Below are 18,377 nucleotides of genomic sequence, written 5' to 3' on the forward strand. Positions count from 1 at the left end.
GTAAGTCAGCACCCTCTTCCCCCCATCCACAGCCCTAAATTGTGAACTATCAATTCAGTTACGCCAGCTTCCAGAATGATCTGAGGCGAGGCAGCTGCTCCAGAACACAAGCCAGGGATGGCTTTACCAAGCACACTCCCTCAGTGGCTGGAGACAGAGATCTGAATACACCTTTTTTTAAAATCTCACAGAAAAGACTTCTTAATCCCTGTTCAAACATTTTCCCAAATCCTGTCACACTGATTTTAAAGGGCCCCCAAATTTCACTCAGAAATTAAGTCTAAATTATTTAAATTGTGTGATCAAATGTTGGCTTTAGGGCTTATCCAGGCGGCTTGTGGCAATAGCTCAGCTGTGATATTTGCAAGTCCTTCCGGCCTTATTTTGGGGTAAAACTCCACAATTGTTGAGCTGGTTATGTAACACAAACAACGTTTTTGTGGTATCAGCTGCAAACAATGAATAATGAAACAGAGGTTTTTCGGGCCATCATTTAAATGTGGAACTACAGGAATGGAGATATTGCTCAGTCAGTAGCATGCTGGCCTCGCATAGATGGAATCCTGACTTCAGACCCCACGGCCTCATACATAGGGCCTGGTGGTGCTTGCCTACAATCTCAGCATTCTGGCGGTGAAGGCAAAAAGATCAGGAGTTCAAAGTCATCTTCTGCTACGTGTCCACTTCAAGGCCAGCTTAAGCTAATGAACCTTTCTCAAAACAAAATATGGATGTCTTTTTTGAACCTCTACTCTGTGCAGAGTAAAGCAAAATTGCAGTCTTATACCTGGACCATGTTATAAGCATCAGTAAGGTATAATATCCAAATATGTGCTTGATAGAGAAGTTTGATCTATACATGGCTGCACATCGAAGTGTAACAGAAGTCTCCCATCAGAGAATTGCATGAGACTCCCAGCTTGCAAACTAACGTTGAACTTGGCACTGTCCTTGTGTTGTGCAGTAGCACAAATGACTGCACGTAGCAGTGCAGTCATATGATTGCTTGAATCAATACATATAGATAGATCTTCTGACTGTTGCCTATATCAGGCAGGGGAAACCCCAGGAAAATCTGTGTTTAAGGAAAGCACTAAGTGCTCAGCACGTACCTGAAGCCCTTCCAAGTGGGAGGAAAGCAGAAGGGATGGGAACTCATCCAGTTTGCAACAGTTGGAAAGATGAGAACAAATGAGGAAAGGAACTGACCCAGGAAATGATTTCTGACTCCAGAATGCTCCTAGCATCTTCTGACTATGACAAACTCCTGTCAAGATGGGCCTTCTCTCAGTCAATGTACCAATCCTGCCTCATCACTACACTTTACCTCACAAGTGCATGCTGATTAGGAAATGGTGGAGCAGCCATTGCTATGAAAGAGTTATATAACAACCTCTGCTGTTCACGTGTCATAAAATAAGAAGGCATTAAGTCCTCATGCAGTGGGGTATCACCATAGCACCTCCGCTCTCACTCTGCTGACCCTTTGGAGCCAGGCTTCTGGGTTGTATACCAAGCCCTACCTAACATTGCCATAGCTTTCTTTCTCATTTGCTTCCAGGAAATGGCGAGAAATAGCAGCAGTTGTCTCTCTGGATTTGTTAGGAAGAATTAAAAGAGGTAAATCATGTGACCAGTACATAGAACATGTAAACATGAGCTAGCTTGGTTAGCTTGACGGCAGCTACTGTCAGTTTCACTAGCAATTCTTCTGGTGACGGTGGAAATATAACCCTTGGGATGTGGATGGAGAGAGACAGACAGACAGCTGAAACTGAAACAGTGGTCGCTAAGTATCCATGTTTCTTAACGTCTTTTCCTCTTCATGGGAACTCTGTGGGGTTTATTTCATTTTCTATGTCTCAAATCTGAAGCCAAAACCCAGCTAGATGTAAAATTTCACAAAGCCAGAAAGCATTGTCCTACGATGCAGAGTTGAGCTCACTTTCTTAATCTGCGCTCGATAGGGTTCTTAGGTACCTTCCATGTTCTCTGTGGGTGTCTATAACTTCACATGGCCTGTGGTATCTAATAGATGGCTTTTTGTCAAGAGTTCTCCTGGTCATCACCCGTAGCTGACTCCCTCACTTCCCACTGACAAGCACAGGACCTGACCCAGGCGAGGAGCCCAGGAAGCATTGGGGAATTGGATGAAATAGCTGCAAGAATTTTGGTGACGTCCTCTACCTAAAGTATCTTTCTGTTATCTTCCTTCTAATCACCTATAAGAATGTTATTTGAACCTTTGGGCCACTCTCTGAGTGAGAGTGGCCTTGTCAGCTTCACACACAACCCATTCATTCTTCCTGAAGAAATATTCAAAACCTAACAGGAAAATCCAGTGGTTGGGGCAGGGGCATCTTAAGTGCTCACAGGTACTAATTTTTTAAATGTTCCAATATTCTATCAGTGTAGCTAGATATAACTAGGCCTGGTGACTTGTCTCCACAGGGCAGTATTGTCAGGCCAAAAGCAAAAGTAACTGCCAACACAGACTTACTTTGGAGGGCTCCACTCCAACCCAAACTATGTCTTTCATAAAGCAATATAAATAAGAAAATTCTTTTTGTCATTTTTATGCCAGGAAAGAGGGACAGAGGATATGGGGAGCTACACTGTTCTTATCCGGGCCTAGCCACAGCTTTGAAATGCATTTGTAATGAGTCTGCCACTGAAAATTCTACTCAAGAATCACAGCCTGGACTGACAGAATCCTATTTCTTCTCAAGGCTTAAGTACTCGGGGAAGAAAACAAATGGCCTTGGTTTCCCTTGCAGCCTTCAGCTTTACGAAGCTCTTTTTATGAGGCCATTTGAAACTGCTCTGAGAAGAGTGATCATTCTTTGGATTTTTCCAGTGTTTTGTTGCAGAGTTTGGTGAGAAATAACTCTGTTAGGGAATGGTGAGGTCTGCAAGAGCTCACTGGGTCTTCTCCCAACATATCAAGACAGAAGAGTTAAAGGCATCAAGAGGGGCTAGAAAGGTGGCACAGAGGCATCTGCTGCATAGATATAAGGACCTGAGGACTACAGTCCACATAAAAGCAAGTAGGGTAGAGCCTTTCTATGATAGCAAAGTTTCCATTGCAAGATGGAGGCAGTGACAGGAGGATCTGCAGAGACTCATGGGCCATCTAGTCTGGCATGTACAACAGCAAGTAACAAAGAGACCTTTTTTCCAAAAAGGAAAAAGTAAGGACCAATACCCAAGCTTGTCTTCAAACCTCTACATATGTGTCTTGAGTGCACACATACTGGGACACACACACACACACACACAAGAGAATCCCAAGTAAAGATGTGACAGTAGAGACCCATCACATCACAGAGTTGATACACTCTTTCAAACAAAACAAACTATTTTATAAATGCTATTCTTTTTCTCCCTATTCCCTCACCAAAGATAACAACTAGCAGTAAAATGGAAAAATCCTATTTACTAACTTCCCCCTTCAAATATCCCCATGCATACTAACATTTGAGCTTGAAAATGCAGTTGACAGTGACAGGTTGGAATACTGTACTTTAAACTCTTGGGATATAACCCTTGACCACTGGCAGCCCTTCAGTGATGTAGAGACTACTGAGAGCACTAGTCAGCCTCCCTTTGTCTTCCCTCACTCTCCAGAAGGAACAGGTGTAGAGAAAATGGTGAAACACTATGTGGACTCTGCTTATTTACCTAAAGCTTGGCTTCCTGGTTATCTATTTCTTCCATGGGAAGGAAAGGGAAATACCAGTTTCTCTGTTCTCAGCTAACTCAACCTCAAGGCAAACTCCTTAGTCAAATAACTTCCTCTGTGAAGCCCCACTAGCTCTCTCAGGAAGTGTTCACAGCTCTTGGGTGTCTACTAGAAGGTTTACTTTGAAGCTTCTATATACATATTTCCCCAATAATCACGAATCCTTGATTACCTCCTCCCATCTGTCTCTTCCTGGTGACTGGCACAGTGTTTGTGGATTTGTGTGTTTTCTAGGTCAGGATGGCCCAGCACTTAATTCCATAGGCCTCCAAGGCTCGGCACCAACTTCGTTCCAGTTTTAAGGATCCCCATTTTCCCCTGATTGAGTTTAAGAATGAAGAAGTTCAAGTGCTGTGTGGAACTTTTAGAGATATTGGGCTTTGGGGAGCCTCTCTCATTGACTCACCACTAGCTTCTGTCAATACCATGACTGAATCATTTCCACCTTGTTGCTCACACATCCACCCACGGTGCATTCAGAAAGCACCACCCCATGTGAGTTCAACCCTTAAGCAGGAAGTGATTGTCTTCAGAGGCTCTGGAAGGATCCAGAACTCTAAGGTTGCTGAGTAGATTTGAGACATTCACACTCATTTTCCATGGGAAAGCAGAACCCCAGTGTTCTTCCAGAAATTAGTTGGTGATCATCCCATCTGTCTTCACTGCTAAGTGATAGCCACTTTGATGCTTAATATGGACTTTTTGATAAGCCCTTGGCCCAGTCACTCAATGCATGTGTACTGAACGCTTACTATGTGTTATGCATTACAATAGATGTTAAGATTTTTAGTGGGATGTCACAACGATATGACTCTGATATATAGCTTAAAAGGAAAGACAGACACTGAGCAAATACATTTCACAAATGATTCACTGATTATAAGTATGCTATCTTGATCTATTCGGGCTGCTTTGAAAAAGAAAAAAAGAAAACCTAGAAATTAGTTCCTATAGATCCATCATATGGGAAGACCAAGGTCAAGGCAGCAGCAAGGTCTCAGCCTCCTCCTCGGTCCCAAGACAGTCACCTTTCCATTTGTTCTCACATGGAAGGAAGAGCAGATGTATTACCTGTGGCCTCTTTTAAAAACAACCATCCAGTTCTTAAGGGCTATGACCTTGACATCCCATCAATCTCTGAAGGTTCCATCATAAATGTCATCATACTGAGGGTTAGGCTTCACACAAACAGACAGTGTTTCAATAAACAATGCCCAGAAAGTAGAAATTGGGGGTAACCTAATGTGCATATGTGTTGAAGTGAATGTGGAAGAAGAAAAAAAAAAAGCTAAAAGTGGCCAGGGATCCAGAGAAAAGAGAGACTCACCCTTAGGAAGGGCAGAGACTGGTACAGCCCAAGGGCATCACTCAGCACACCTAATAGGAAGGAAGAGCAGTGTGTGTTGGAGTGAAAGTTCTACTCTGGCAAGAATAAAAAACTCTTCTAGCTAGGGAGTGGCTAAGGAGGGATTATTGAAGGGAAAAAAGGAGAGTCCCAGGCATATTAGTTTTATTTCTCTTAATATCATAAAATAACTGTGACAAAAATACCTTAAGGGAGAAAGGCTTATTCTATCCAGAGAGATAGAATCCATCATGGCAGGATGACACAGCAACAGCAGCATGAGGAGCTGCTGATGACATTGCATCTACATTCACTATACAGAGAGCAAGTTGTGCCAGACTATAAAACCTCAAAGTTCAGTGCCCTTGTCTTCAACCTTTATTATTATTATTATTATTATTAATTATTCACTGTACATCCTAGACATAGCCTCCCTGCCTCTCTCCTCCCAGTCCCACCCTACATTCCTGTTTCCGCTACCCCCTACTCCTCAGAGAAGGAGAGAACCCTCCCACACACACACCCCAGTCTATCAAGTTGCATCAGGACTGAGGGAATCCTGTGGCCTAGCAAGGTATCACTACCATGGGGAAGTGCTTGAAAAGCAGGCAACATAGTCCATGTCAGAGTTAGACCCTATTCCCCTTACTAAGGGACCCATGTAAGGACCAAGGTGCCCATCAGTTACATCTATGTCGGGAGCCTAGGCCCAGTCAATGCATGGCCCCCGCTCCCACCCCCTCCCCCGAGCCCTGGTTAGTTGGTTCTGTTGGTCCTTCTTGTGGATCTCCTGTCCCCTCTCAGTCCCTCTATTCCCCCCACCCCCACTCTTCCACAAGACTCCCTGTGCTGCACCCAATGTTTGCCTGTGGGTCTCTGCATCTGTTTCCACCAGCTTCTGGGCAGAGCCGTGCAAAAGACAGCTATGCCAGGCTCCAGTCTACAAGCATAGCAACCTCTTGATGCTCGCGTATCCTTCCCAAGCAGAACTACACTAGCTGGGGTTTAAGTGTTTAAGCACAGGGCCCTACGGAAGACATTTGATATTTAAATCACAGTACCAAGGAACTGCCATCCAAGAGGAAATGCCAGGCCATGTGGGAATTTAAAAAGGAGTGAAAGCCAAACTTCATTTCTGTGATTCTGGAGAGCTCCTCCTGCTTCTCTTCTGCTTTCTCCTTCCTGTATGCCTTCCTCTATTTGTCTTCTTTTCAACCTTCCTTCCCTATGGCATGCCCCTTCTCTCTCTCTTCTTTCTTCAATATCTTGCTCAGCATTGAATTGATTCTACATGGCAGAGAACACTCAGGAAATGATCCTTTTGTTCCACATTCGTTGATAATGACCCATTGCATTCTTGATGTTTCTCAACTCAGTTGCTTCAAAGAGTGAATCTGCTTTATTGCTGGTCACTTAACAGAATTAGTTGACTTGGAGTGGAGCATCTATGTAATAGATGCCGTATTCCTTGGCACACAGAATTATCAAACCAATTCATGTCCACATGCTCTATATCAAGGTACATCCCAGCCATATAGAGATTTCTTAATGTCCCATAGAGACAAAATGTTTACTCTTCCTGTAGATAGCTGTCTAGATATTCAGCAATGTTTTGGGGGTGCTGAGTGGAACCACACTGAACATGGAGCCAATTCAGATGTATCAGTTAATTTTTTTTCTTTCCAGAACCAAATATTTGACCAGAAGCAAGTTAAGGAAGGAAAGGATTCTCTTCGTTCATATTTTGAGAGTACAATCCATTTGCAGGAAAGACCCAACAGTAGGAGTGTGAGGTTTCTGGTCGCACTGTGTGCAGAGAGCGATGTATGTCAATAGTCACTTTCTTCTATTTAATCAGTCCCAGATGCCCATGGGATAGGTGGGTCTTTAATTAACCTAATACAGAAACACTCTGCATATGTGCCCAGAGATTTGTTTCCATGGTGATTCTAACTCCCATCCTGTTACCAATCAAGATTTCACCTCACACCAGACAATCTTAAAAGCAAGGTTTTGAGGGAAAGCCTGTTTGGGGTTGAAGCATCTGAGATGTGATTTCCACCTTGCATGAAGCTGAGCTTATCCTGGGACGTTTCCAAGCCAATTGGTGCCTTGAGTTGTTTAAACTAGTTTAAATTGAGCGTGTCTATAACTTGTCAAATAAAAAGAAAGCCAAACAGATTCGGCTTGCCCTTCACCCTACCAATTATGGGCTGTAGAGGACAGTTTCATGGAGAAACTTCATGTTGTAGCTTGGAAATTGCTCTTTGATAAAGTCATCAATCTAAAAAATATTCAAGACACTCGGGCAACTTAGAGGTCTGAGTAGACAAGCAAGTAGCATGATTGGAGCTGTCGCCCTCCCAACTGAAGCTGTGAGCCAGGACAGAGAATAACAGTGGCCAATGCCTCGTTACTACTTTCCAGTGGACTTGTAATCATATTTTTCTTTACTTCATTAATGTTTTCAATTTTTCTTGAGAACAGTTAAGTAATCATCTTAGAAATAGCCACAGGCTATGGCTGAAACATCTCAAATGAGCTACTTTTGAATTATTTATGTGAGGAAAGCTCTACAGATACCCTGAAATAGGGTGTGTTTCTGTTCCCATGACTTACAAACAACTCAATTGCATTCTGATAAAGAAGGAATACATTGTTGCATCCGGGATTAGAGTTGTCAGAACAGTACCCATTTTTTTTCCCACAAACTGGGGCAAAACAAAACAAAAAAACAGAACTATGATCAAACAGTTTACTCTTTCTCACTGATCTTGAAGTCTGTGTTCCTACCGGTTGGAGATGATAAATAACTCAAAGGAGCTGTCTCTACATGTCGACGGAATATTTTCCTAGCCCAGTTCCATAAGATCGGGACAGATGCATTCGTGGGTGATAAGGCCATATCTTTGACCCTTATGGGAAGAGTTTCTGTGTGATTCACTGCTTGACTCCTCTAATTATACTTTTTTCCTTTCTTTTGCAAGGAACGCAAATTTCCTAAGTTTGTATCCAAAGAGATGGAAAACATGTACATTGAGGAGCTGAAGTCCTCTGTCAACCTGCTCATGGCCAACTTGGAGAGCATGCCGGTGTCCAAGGGTGGAGAGTTCAAGCTGCAGAAACTCAAGCGCAGCCACAATGCTTCCATCATTGACATGGGCGAGGAAAGTGAGAACCAGCTGTCCAAGTCAGATGTCCTGCTGTCCTTCTCCTTGGAGGTAAAAAAAAAAAAAAAAAAAAAAAAAAAAAAAAAAAAAAAAAAAAAAAAAAAACCAACAACAACAACAACAACAAAACCCAAATCCCTGAAAGTGCACTGGTGTGGTAAGCCAGTCAAGGAGAGATGGCTTCCCACTTTGGTCCCAAAACAGTTATTAAGTTACCCTCTTACTAGGGGTGGTGACCTAATCATCAAGAAAGCCAGCCCTCTCTCCAGGGCCCATGTTTCCCCTAAGGAAGTGCAGTCTGAAAAGCCACATGGAAAATGCAATTTTGAAGTATTTTCCCTGTTTTAAAGCAGTACTCAAGGATGCTGGGAAGACTTTTGGTTTTTCTGCTTTGTTTTAATTTTAGTTTATCTCAGCCCTCAGAGTAAGACCTTGCCCAAGCAAAAGCAGGACAGCCCTCTGTGTGTCAGCACATCCCTCTGTAATGTCTCTTCATATCTTCCCTAATGAGTGGTTTTGGTCCACTAGCACCAGACTTCACTGGGAAATGGGTACAGTACGCAGACCACTGACTACTACTCAGCCCGTTTAACCTGAGTCCATAAGTAACGAGAATCTAAAATGGTACAGCTACTTTAGAAATTAAGTTAGCATTTCCTCAAAAAGTTTAATATACAGCTATGATATTATCTAGTATTCTCTGCTCAGATGCATATGTCCCCACAAATATGTTTAGAAAGATAATCACATAAACCAAAAATAGTAACAGGCTTAATCCCACTCAATGGCTAAATGGATAAGAAAAAATTGCAATATGTCTGTACAGAAGAATAGTATACAGCAAATAAAAAGAATACTTATTGATGCACATGTTGAGTTTTTCTTTCTAGTATCTTCTGTGGGGCTGGATTTGTGCATAGGTACTGTTTAAATTTGTTTTTGTCATGAAATATCTTGTATTCTCTATCTATGGCTACTGAAAGTGTTGCTGGGAATAGTAGTCTGGACTGGCATCTGTGGTCTCTTAGGGCTGATGCCCACGTTGATATGGACAAACCTCATCAATATTATACTTAGTACAAAAAGTCAGATGCAACATGTGGCATGGTAGCATGACTCTACTGATATCGAACACTAATCTAATTTATAGACGGCTAATCTATAGATTAGAGAGGTTTGTTGTATGTTATATAAGGTTGAAAGTAGAAACAGACACAAACTGCATTGCTGGGAAGTGTGGCCTAAGGCAACTTCAGATGATTGCCTCACAACTTGGTAAGCTTATTAAAAGGTCACAGAGCTTACACCTGAGTCAGAGAATTGTGTGGCCCCTCAAATATGCCTCAAGAAAGCTGTGAGGAAGCAGGCTGGCCTGGGGTGTACTTTAAGAAGCTATTCAATCACAGAGGGTGTTTGCTTTGCTTTGTGGTGCTGGGGATTGCACACAGACTTTGTGTGTTCTAGACAAGCCTTCAATCACTGGGCTATTATATTTCTAGTCTCTGCCTTTTATTCTGAAGGCCTCCCTATGTTACCCAGGCTGGCTTTGAATTCACTCTGTATCCCTGGTGGACTTTGAGCTTGGCACCATACTGCCGCAGCCTCCCGACCTCCCGGAATTACAGGCCTGTCTTGATGAACAAGTCCATTTAACTTGGATTTAAGTATTTCTTACACACTCAAAAGTTAAAGAACAAAAAGAACACTTAAAACTTATCAAAGGCCAATAGCACTCAAAATTGGTGTAAACATAGATGCACACATACAAGAAACACACACACACACATGCATATGACACATAAAAATTATACACATTTATTAAGTACTATGTGATATTTTGATGCATTTTTAGAATGTTTAAGTCAAACTAAGCCACTTTATTCCTGAAAACATTTATTATTGTTTCATGGTAAAAATATTTTAAGTAATTTCTTATATGAGAGAGAGAGAGAGAGACAGACAGAGAGAGAGAGAGAGAGAGAGAGAGAAAATCCCATAAGAACTGTCTACAGATCCTCGATTAGGGAAATAAGAGAACAGATCAGCCTGGAGTGATTGTGTACGGCTGTAATACCAGTACTCAGGAAAGCAGAGGCAGGTGTATTGATATGAGTTCGAGTCCAACCTGGTCTACAAACCAAGTCCAGGACAGCCTAGGCTACACGGAGAAACCTTGTCTTAAAAAACAAAGAGAGAATAGCCGGGCGTGGTGGCGCACGCTTTTAATCCCAGCACTCGGGAGGCAGAGGCAGGCGGATCGCTATGAGTTTGAGGCCAGCCTGGTCTACAAAGTGAGTCCAGGATGGCCAAGGCTACACAGAGGAAATCCTGTTTCAAAAAAAAAAAAGAAAGAAAGAAAGAGAGAGAGAGCAGATCATATTTTGGTATACTTAGAGTATGGAAAGGAAAACAAAATCTTCTAGACAATCATTAGGATGCAGTGTATTAACTATGGGTAAGTTGTTTTCTCCACTCAGCTAAGATAGTGAGCCCCGTCTTCACACTGCAGGGTTTCCACAACACTCACTCTGCTGTCAGAAGAGGTGGGTCTTAATTCAATAGAGAACTCTTCATGTGAGAAACATCATCAGTGTGATCTCACAGAAACCTTGTTTTTGAATTTTCTTAAGAACTGCCACCTGAGGGACTGAATGCTGTTGCTTAGGTGTCTTTGAATTTGATTATTGCCAATTAAAGGTGGCAATTTATTCCCTACTCTCTCTTGTCTTCCAACAGATGGGAGGGGAAAAACGTACTTTATTGACTTTCATGAAGCTTTTAAATACGTAATTTTCTAATTCGTTATTAGTTCTCAATATTAAATAGCTGATTACCTGAAATATAGGTATAAGCCTCAGCCATACTCTCTGTATGCATACAGGATTCAATGGCTTTGGCTTGTAAATACAAGCACAGATTGCAATGCCCTTGGGTCCCCACATATTTTTTAATTGGAAAACTAAATGCACACCACAGTAAAGCCGCCAGCCGAAGCCTTTGCACATCTATCTATGGCTGTATTTAGGGGTTATAGTAAGTAGGGGCAAGAGGATGTGGGCATAGGACTCTCATAGCATCAGGGCAGGCCACCATTTGGGCTTGCAGATTGGTGAAAGATGTATTTTAAATAATTAGAGAAATTGGACGGCTGCAAGAGATTGAGAGCAAGCTCAGTTTTCAGTAAGAGGAAAAGAGGCCCCGGATGCTGCCTTGTAAATGTGGGCAAGGGAGTGCTGCTGAAACAAAAGGCAACTGGCGTCTGCAGAAGGCTACTGTGTGAGCCTTCGAGGTGTTTGCAGATGTGCAAACAAAGCCTGACACGCGCAAATGGCCAGCTAAAGAAGGCTAAGAATCCAACCTTTTGGATTCTAAGCTCTTCTCTTTCTAAGGGGTATCCCCTTTCTCCTATGTGTATGTTTTCCCCCAGTATGAAAACTTTCCATTATGTGCATGCCTTTCTAGCCTCTCAGGTATGTGTCATACCCCACTTCACAGATTAAGTCAGTTGGAAAAGTGCTTTGCCATATAAGCATGGGGACCAGAGTTCAGATCTGCAGAATCCACCTAAAGCCTGAAGCTGTCCTGAGCATCTGTGTACATCACTCCTACAGTGATGAGGGAAGCCTCAGAGCTGGCAGGCCAGCTAACCTGAGCACACAGCAGGGAACAAAGAGCCCAGTCCAAACAAGGCAGAAGGCAAGGCCTGACATCTGAGGTTGTCCTCTGACTTCACATGCATGTTTGCACATGCATAGCACAGCTCACATTCTCAAGAAAGACAGAGGGCAGGCGGGGGGGGGGGCAGGAATAAGCCTCTGCAGATCTGAAAAAAAAACAAAAAACAAAAAAACAAAAACAAAAGTGGAAGGGACTAACGTGTGAGATCATTTCCTTCCCAACATCCCAGAAGCTGTACAGGGCTCTCGGAGTGTGGCCCCTGTAACTGAGAGGAGGAATCCTATGTGCCCAAGAGAGGGAACCTGTTACCTCTGTTTTAACAAGCTCAGTGATCCTGATTCATTCTGCTTGAGAATCTGCAGGCTATCACATGCAAAACTGACCTACATGTTTCAAATGTGTGTCCTTGAATCAATGCCCCTAGAAGCATGTGTGTTTTTCCTATACCCACTTCTCTGTCTATTATAATGTCATTACTTCTCTTATAGAAAGAGTGATTTTCCCATATGCTATTTACTCACTGTAGGTCACTAACATATGTCATTTTGCTCTGACTGTTGAATCTGTGACCTTTCCTCTTCACTTTGCTCCTGTAGCAGAGCACGCCACCACATTACTATCAGATGGCAGGTGACTGAGTAGAGTTTGGAATGGGGATAAGCAATCCTAGAAGCTGTACGTGACTTTAGGCTAGACTAGCGACAAAATTGCAGACATAGTTGGGTTTGGCACACAAAGATCATAAATAACTATGAAAGTAATATACATAGAGTTGGCACATTTTATTCCTCTCCATTCGGACTGTCAGCACTTCTAAATCAAAATTCTGTTCATAATTTTGATGGAGAGATCCATTTTCTAGCAGGACAATGCAGAGGATCTGGTCACCAAATGGGGACTGTTGAGTTGCAACTTTGCCTGTAGCTAGAGCCTGGGCACTCTAGCTCGCTTACTCTCCATTGATTCCTGCCTCATCTATGGCCCTAAAGTTGGACAACACCAGCTCCATATCTTACTACAGTATCACTTACCTTACTATCAAGGGAAAAGCTAACCCACAAGCTGGGTTTCTACCAAGTGCTGACCTAAACATAGAATATTTTTAAAGAAAGTGGGAAAAAGCCTTTTGTTCCTATTTGCTTAACATGAAAAGAGTAGCTCACTTCACCTAACCTGTCTGACCCGGTAAGCATCTGAATTAGCAAATCTTCCTGAACCTCGTGGGATCATTGCTGAGCCAAACCTGTAATCCTAGGTTCTTAGTAGCAGAGGCAGCAGAATTCCAAGTTCAAGGGCTAGGCTACATAGCAAGTATAAGATCAGCCTAGGCAATTAAGTGTGACCTGTCAAGAAAGAGAAAAGGAAAGGAAAGAAAGAAAAACAGAGGAGGGGAAAGGGGGGAGGGAGGAAATAGGGGGGAAGAGAGAAAGAGACATAGAGAGAAGGAAAGAGACAGGGAGATAAAAAAGGAAAAGAAGCATGAGAGAGAAAGGAGGGAGGGGGAGGAGGGCAGATCAGGCATGTACCTCGGGTATAATGTTTACTTAGCATGTGCACCGTCCTACACTCCGTTCCCACCACCTCAACATGAGGGAATGAGCAGCTTGGTTTCATCCAAAAGGCCATGTGCTACAGTGTTAAATATTACTTCCCTAGAAGGTCCTTGCCTAACTGGTAACGCCAGCACCTTCCCCACTGGTGGTAACGCCAGCACCTTCCCCACTGGCTGCCCCTGCAGCTCCTCTGCTTTCCCCTCCAGTGGGTGATGCTGCCGCCTCTGGCACTGCTGTTCAGTCCATCTCATGTGCTTCTGTTTCAGGTGGTGATCATGGAAGTGCAAGGCCTCAAATCCTTGGCTCCAAACCGCATTGTATATTGCACTATGGAGGTGGAGGGCGGAGAGAAGCTGCAGACTGATCAAGCAGAGGCTTCTAAACCAACGTGAGTACAGTTTCTCTCCGGCTTAACTCAGAGGGGTTGCTCTTGACTTTATTTGTGCCAACCCCACAAGAGAGGTCTGTTTTCCCAGAAGAACCTAAGAGACCCATACCTTCTTATCAAACAAGATGATATCGACTCCATTTTTTTTTAAAGCAGAATTTCATGTAGCCCAGGCTAGCCTCAAACTCACTCTGTAGCCAAGGATGACCTTGAGCTAATGATCCCCCTGCTTTCACTGCCCAAGTGCTGGGGTCGCAGGAACATGCCACCATGCCTCATTTATGGAGTGCTGGGAGGTTGAACTAAGGACTTCATACATACGAGGAAGGTTTTCTACATATGAACTAAAGTATACCCTTAGCCTTGACACCATTTTTATTTGGCAGCTGTGACAAGGATCCCAGTTCTTTCAAAACCAGAAGGGGAGAGTTGAAGCAACAGTCCCATTTCTGAAGGCTTTATCACATATCACTGTGTGTATGTGCAAAGTGCTATTTCACAGTGGAAGAGCACTGTGTGTGTGTGTGTGTGTGTGTGTGTGTGTGTGTGTGTGTGTGTGTACACAAAGTGCTATTGTGCAGTGGAAGGGAAGACAGTTACTGCTATAGCCTTACAGAGGTCAGTTTCGGGGACACCAGAGAATCAGTCACAAATGCGTACTTATAAAACAGTCTGCCTACCTTGTCTGTGCTTTCTGCATCTTTAGATTCAACCAACTGTGGATTGAATTTTTTGACAAAAAGGGAGGAAGGATATTAACCAGACATGGCCTTTAATCTCAATAGTCAGGGGCAGAGGCAGGCAGATCTCTGTGAGTTCAAGGCCAGTCTAGTCTACATAGCAAGCACCACAAGTTTCGGGAAAGTCAGAATTACATAGAGGATCTCTGTCTTTAAAAAAAAACAAAAGCTATGGGCTGGAGAGATGGATCAGTGGTTAAAAGCACTGGCTGCTCTTCCAGGTTATCTGGGTTCAATTCCCAGCACCCACGTGGCAGCTCACAACTGTCTGTAACTCCTGTTCCAGGGGATCTGGCACCCTCACATAGACATACCTGCAGTCAAAACAGCAATGTACTTAACATAAAAATAAATGAATTATTTTCTTAAAAACCAAAAACTAAAATCAAACAAGGGAACACTGTATAGTCGTAGAATGTGTATAGAGTTGTAATTACTCTCTAAACATGACAGTGCAACTGTTTCCAGAAAGCCTCATCCTAGGTACCTGTGACCTATCGTGGTCCTGAGCCTATAAAAAGACCACATAAGTTATATCAAAGTACTCTGTGATTTGATATAAAGGCTGGAGCATCAGTGGCTACCTATGAAGGGTAGAAAAGGCCCAGAACCAATATCCCATGGTTAATTAGGTTATAAATAGAGGGGAAGGTGGCTTGAGAGGAGATGCCAAGGGGACATGATCCGGCTTCTGGATAGGCCTTTCTTGGGATACATGAGATTTCTGCTCTAATATTATAAAGCACCCATGGGAGAGAAGGGTGGTGAAACACTCATGAACGATTCTGTGATTAGCAAAGAGGAACATGGAAAAGACCCAAGTGGGGTGGAGTTAGAGGAGCAAAGAGTTTTGTAAGCTGGATGAGAGAACAGGTGGTAATGGAAAGACTGCAGAAAGCATCTTCCTGTTGCTGGAGAAGGGCCTGAAGTGAGTCAGTTACTTAGGGTGCTGGGACAATGGCTGACAGCAGGGAAGATGTATCTGTTTGGGTGGACAGGCCTCCCAAGCCTTACACAGCGGTGAAAGATCCCTGCTCCCTTTCTTCAGCACCGCTGCCTACTCCCTCTCTTTTCCACTCTCCATGATGCCTTAAAGAATGAGCATCTTCATCCTCATGGCTGGCATTAAGGCGTGAAAGTCATAGGAAGGTGCCCCTCCCCCACCCCTACTAGCGAAGTGGGAGCTGTTTGTCAGACTCACCAGGCTGTTCAAACAAAATAGTTCAAAGGAAGCACCAATGTTTCTCTGGCTGAAGAAGGGCTGAGGGCATTGTGTGCCTGCAAGTGGTTCTTTGTATGAACAGGCAAAGCCTCAGATGCCCAGAAATGGTGCAGGGAGGGGGTGGTGTTAATGAGCATTCAGGAGGAAATGGAGGTCGACGTGGCTTGTCGCATGCTATGCCCCCTCTTCCTTTTAAATCCTTGTTCCGCACTTACATGACGGTAGTTTCCTTTTAGTGCCATTGATGTTTCCTCAAGTGGCCTGATCTTTATCGATGCTGCCATGCTGTGCTGTGCTGCTTCTAGAAGCTTTTTCACAATGTGTGTTACATGGCAGGGTGGGTGGTGGGGGGCAGAGTGGTGAGGGACATTGTATTGTTTCTGCCAAACTTTTTAAAGGAGAGGCTCAGTGTAGTGCTGCAAAGCAGAAACGGGGAGAAAGCTCTGCTTTTTCCCATCTGTTGTTTCACAGGGGATATTTTAACTCAAACGTAACTAGCATCATTTTACTGGGGGAAAGAGTGTCAAATGCCAAGGTGAATAATGAATAGATTTCTATGACCTTGTGAATATTTAAAACCGAGTTTCTTGATAACATTGAGTATAAAATGCTTCTGTTAGTGTGGTGGTGCACCTGAAAGAATGATCTGCTCACAGCTGTAGAGGCTATGGCATCCATACACATAAACTCCTCACATCAAAACATTGTGCCTTTGTAGCCAAAGGATGCTCTTTTAAGTCTCCTTTCATCAGAGAATATTATAAACCCCTCCAAGACGATATGTTGATATGTTTAATACACAGAGAATGTAGGCTTCTTAATCAAGCTCAAGTCTAACAAATTGCTAGGAGTTACCTAGTGTGTTGTGTTATGGATCTCAAAATAAATCTACATACAAAAGGAAGAGCATGTCATGATCAACTTGTAATGTCTGCCATGAGAAAGGAAGGGGTGTGACGCTGAGTTAGTCATATCTACAGTGCTGAAGACATACCCAGACTCTTAAGATCTGTCAACAATCACATTTCTTCCTATGATACAACTTTTTTTCCATCCTTCCCTCATCCAGCTTCTAAATGCACATTTTTCCTAGAGCTTTTCTTTACCGTTTCTGTCATCACATTTCAGGGCTGACAGGTCTCCTCTGCTTCTGTCTGCTTTACCTAGGAAGATAAATGACCTTGTTTGTGCAGCTCTGCGTTCTTCCTGCCTCTTTCATTTGGACTTACTTGAGATCTTCTCCATCATTTCCTTCCTCTGACACTTTTATTTCCTCTCTTCTCCTTCCCCTTATTTCTATTTGCAATTTTCCCCGCTGCCGATCCCTGTGTCACCTCTAGTGTTTGAATTTGGCTATCTTGAAAGATGTATCCCGTTAGCTAGTAACCCTGCCGTAGATAGGCCTACCCGAGCTGCAGCTTTTGGAGTTTGTTTTGTTTCGTCCGGCTGTTGCCCATGTCTCCTTGGCAATGTTCCCAAACCAAAATCCCACCCAAGCCCATCTTATTACTCATACATTTCTACCTTTGCAGCCACTAAATATCAGCCGGGAATTGCACAGCACATCTTGATTATCACACGTTTACAAGGAATTTGTATTTTGCCTTCCCCCTGTACCCCTCACCAAAGTATAGTTCAAATCCAGGAGCACGTTCCATAACTCGGTTTACCCAACACTGTGTTCTCTGCATCATATACACAAGAAGAGCAGAGGCGGGAATTGTAATAGCACAGTTAAGTATATTTGGAAGCCAGTGGCATTACATCGCTTGGTGAACTGCTCATTGTGCACAGATATTTTAGAGCTTTGAGAAGCTGAGTGCCAAACACATCTATGCAGCATTCATTCAATTTAAATCATGCTCCAAACTTATTTGAGCTGATCCCTCTAAACAGTCCCTGGAAACCTTGGTCCATATCGCTCAGCCATAGAAATCAGGAGTCCACACTCTCCCACTTACTTTTATCAACTGTATCGCCTCCCGTGCAACCAGCGCGCCTTTCTACATCTCAGCAAGGTCATATTGGATCAGTTGCATGAGCTAAGTATTCAAGGCCCATGGGATAAATGCACTTCATAACAAATAAAAATGTTTTATAGTCTTATAGGTAAGGATGTGATGAGGCAATCTTTTATACCCACAGCTGAGACCCATGAGCCCTCTTCCTTTTATCCATACATTTGCTGCAAAGGGGATTAGGTTTGGTTTTGGTTGTGATATATATATAATCTTTGTACCACCCCCTCGTTGCCTCCTAGTCCCTCCCTCCCTCCCTCCCTCCTATCCTCTCCCTCCTTACCCTAGACCTCAGAAAGGAAAGCCCTCCTCCTTTCATCTGACCTTATCCTATCAAGTCTCATCTGGACTGTCTGTATCCTCTTCCTCTGTGATCTGCTAGTCCGACTCACCAGAGGGAAGTGATCCACAAGCAGACACCAGAGTCCATGTCAGAAGCAGTCCCTACTCCCCATATTATGGGACGCACAAGGAGGCTGTGCTGCCTATCTACTACATCTGAGCAGGGGGTCTAGGCCCTC

General features: G+C 43.3%; 1 protein-coding gene across 11 annotated transcripts in view; it reads left to right on the forward strand.

Moving 5' to 3' along the window:
• CADPS (calcium dependent secretion activator) overlaps positions 1 to 18,377 on the forward strand; it is a 438,873-nt gene that overhangs the window by 203,765 nt on the left and 216,731 nt on the right. For all 11 annotated transcript variants that reach the window (XM_084795416.1, XM_084795414.1, XM_084795422.1 and 8 more), the window contains exons 5-6: positions 8,075 to 8,308; positions 13,755 to 13,876. In XM_084795416.1, the coding sequence (XP_084651542.1) occupies positions 8,075 to 8,308; positions 13,755 to 13,876 (356 nt within the window). The remainder of the gene's footprint in view (positions 1 to 8,074; positions 8,309 to 13,754; positions 13,877 to 18,377) is intronic.

This window comes from Acomys minous (genome assembly GCF_964271855.1).
Source record: "Acomys minous genome assembly, chromosome: 9".
Taxonomy (NCBI): domain Eukaryota; kingdom Metazoa; phylum Chordata; class Mammalia; order Rodentia; family Muridae; genus Acomys; species Acomys minous.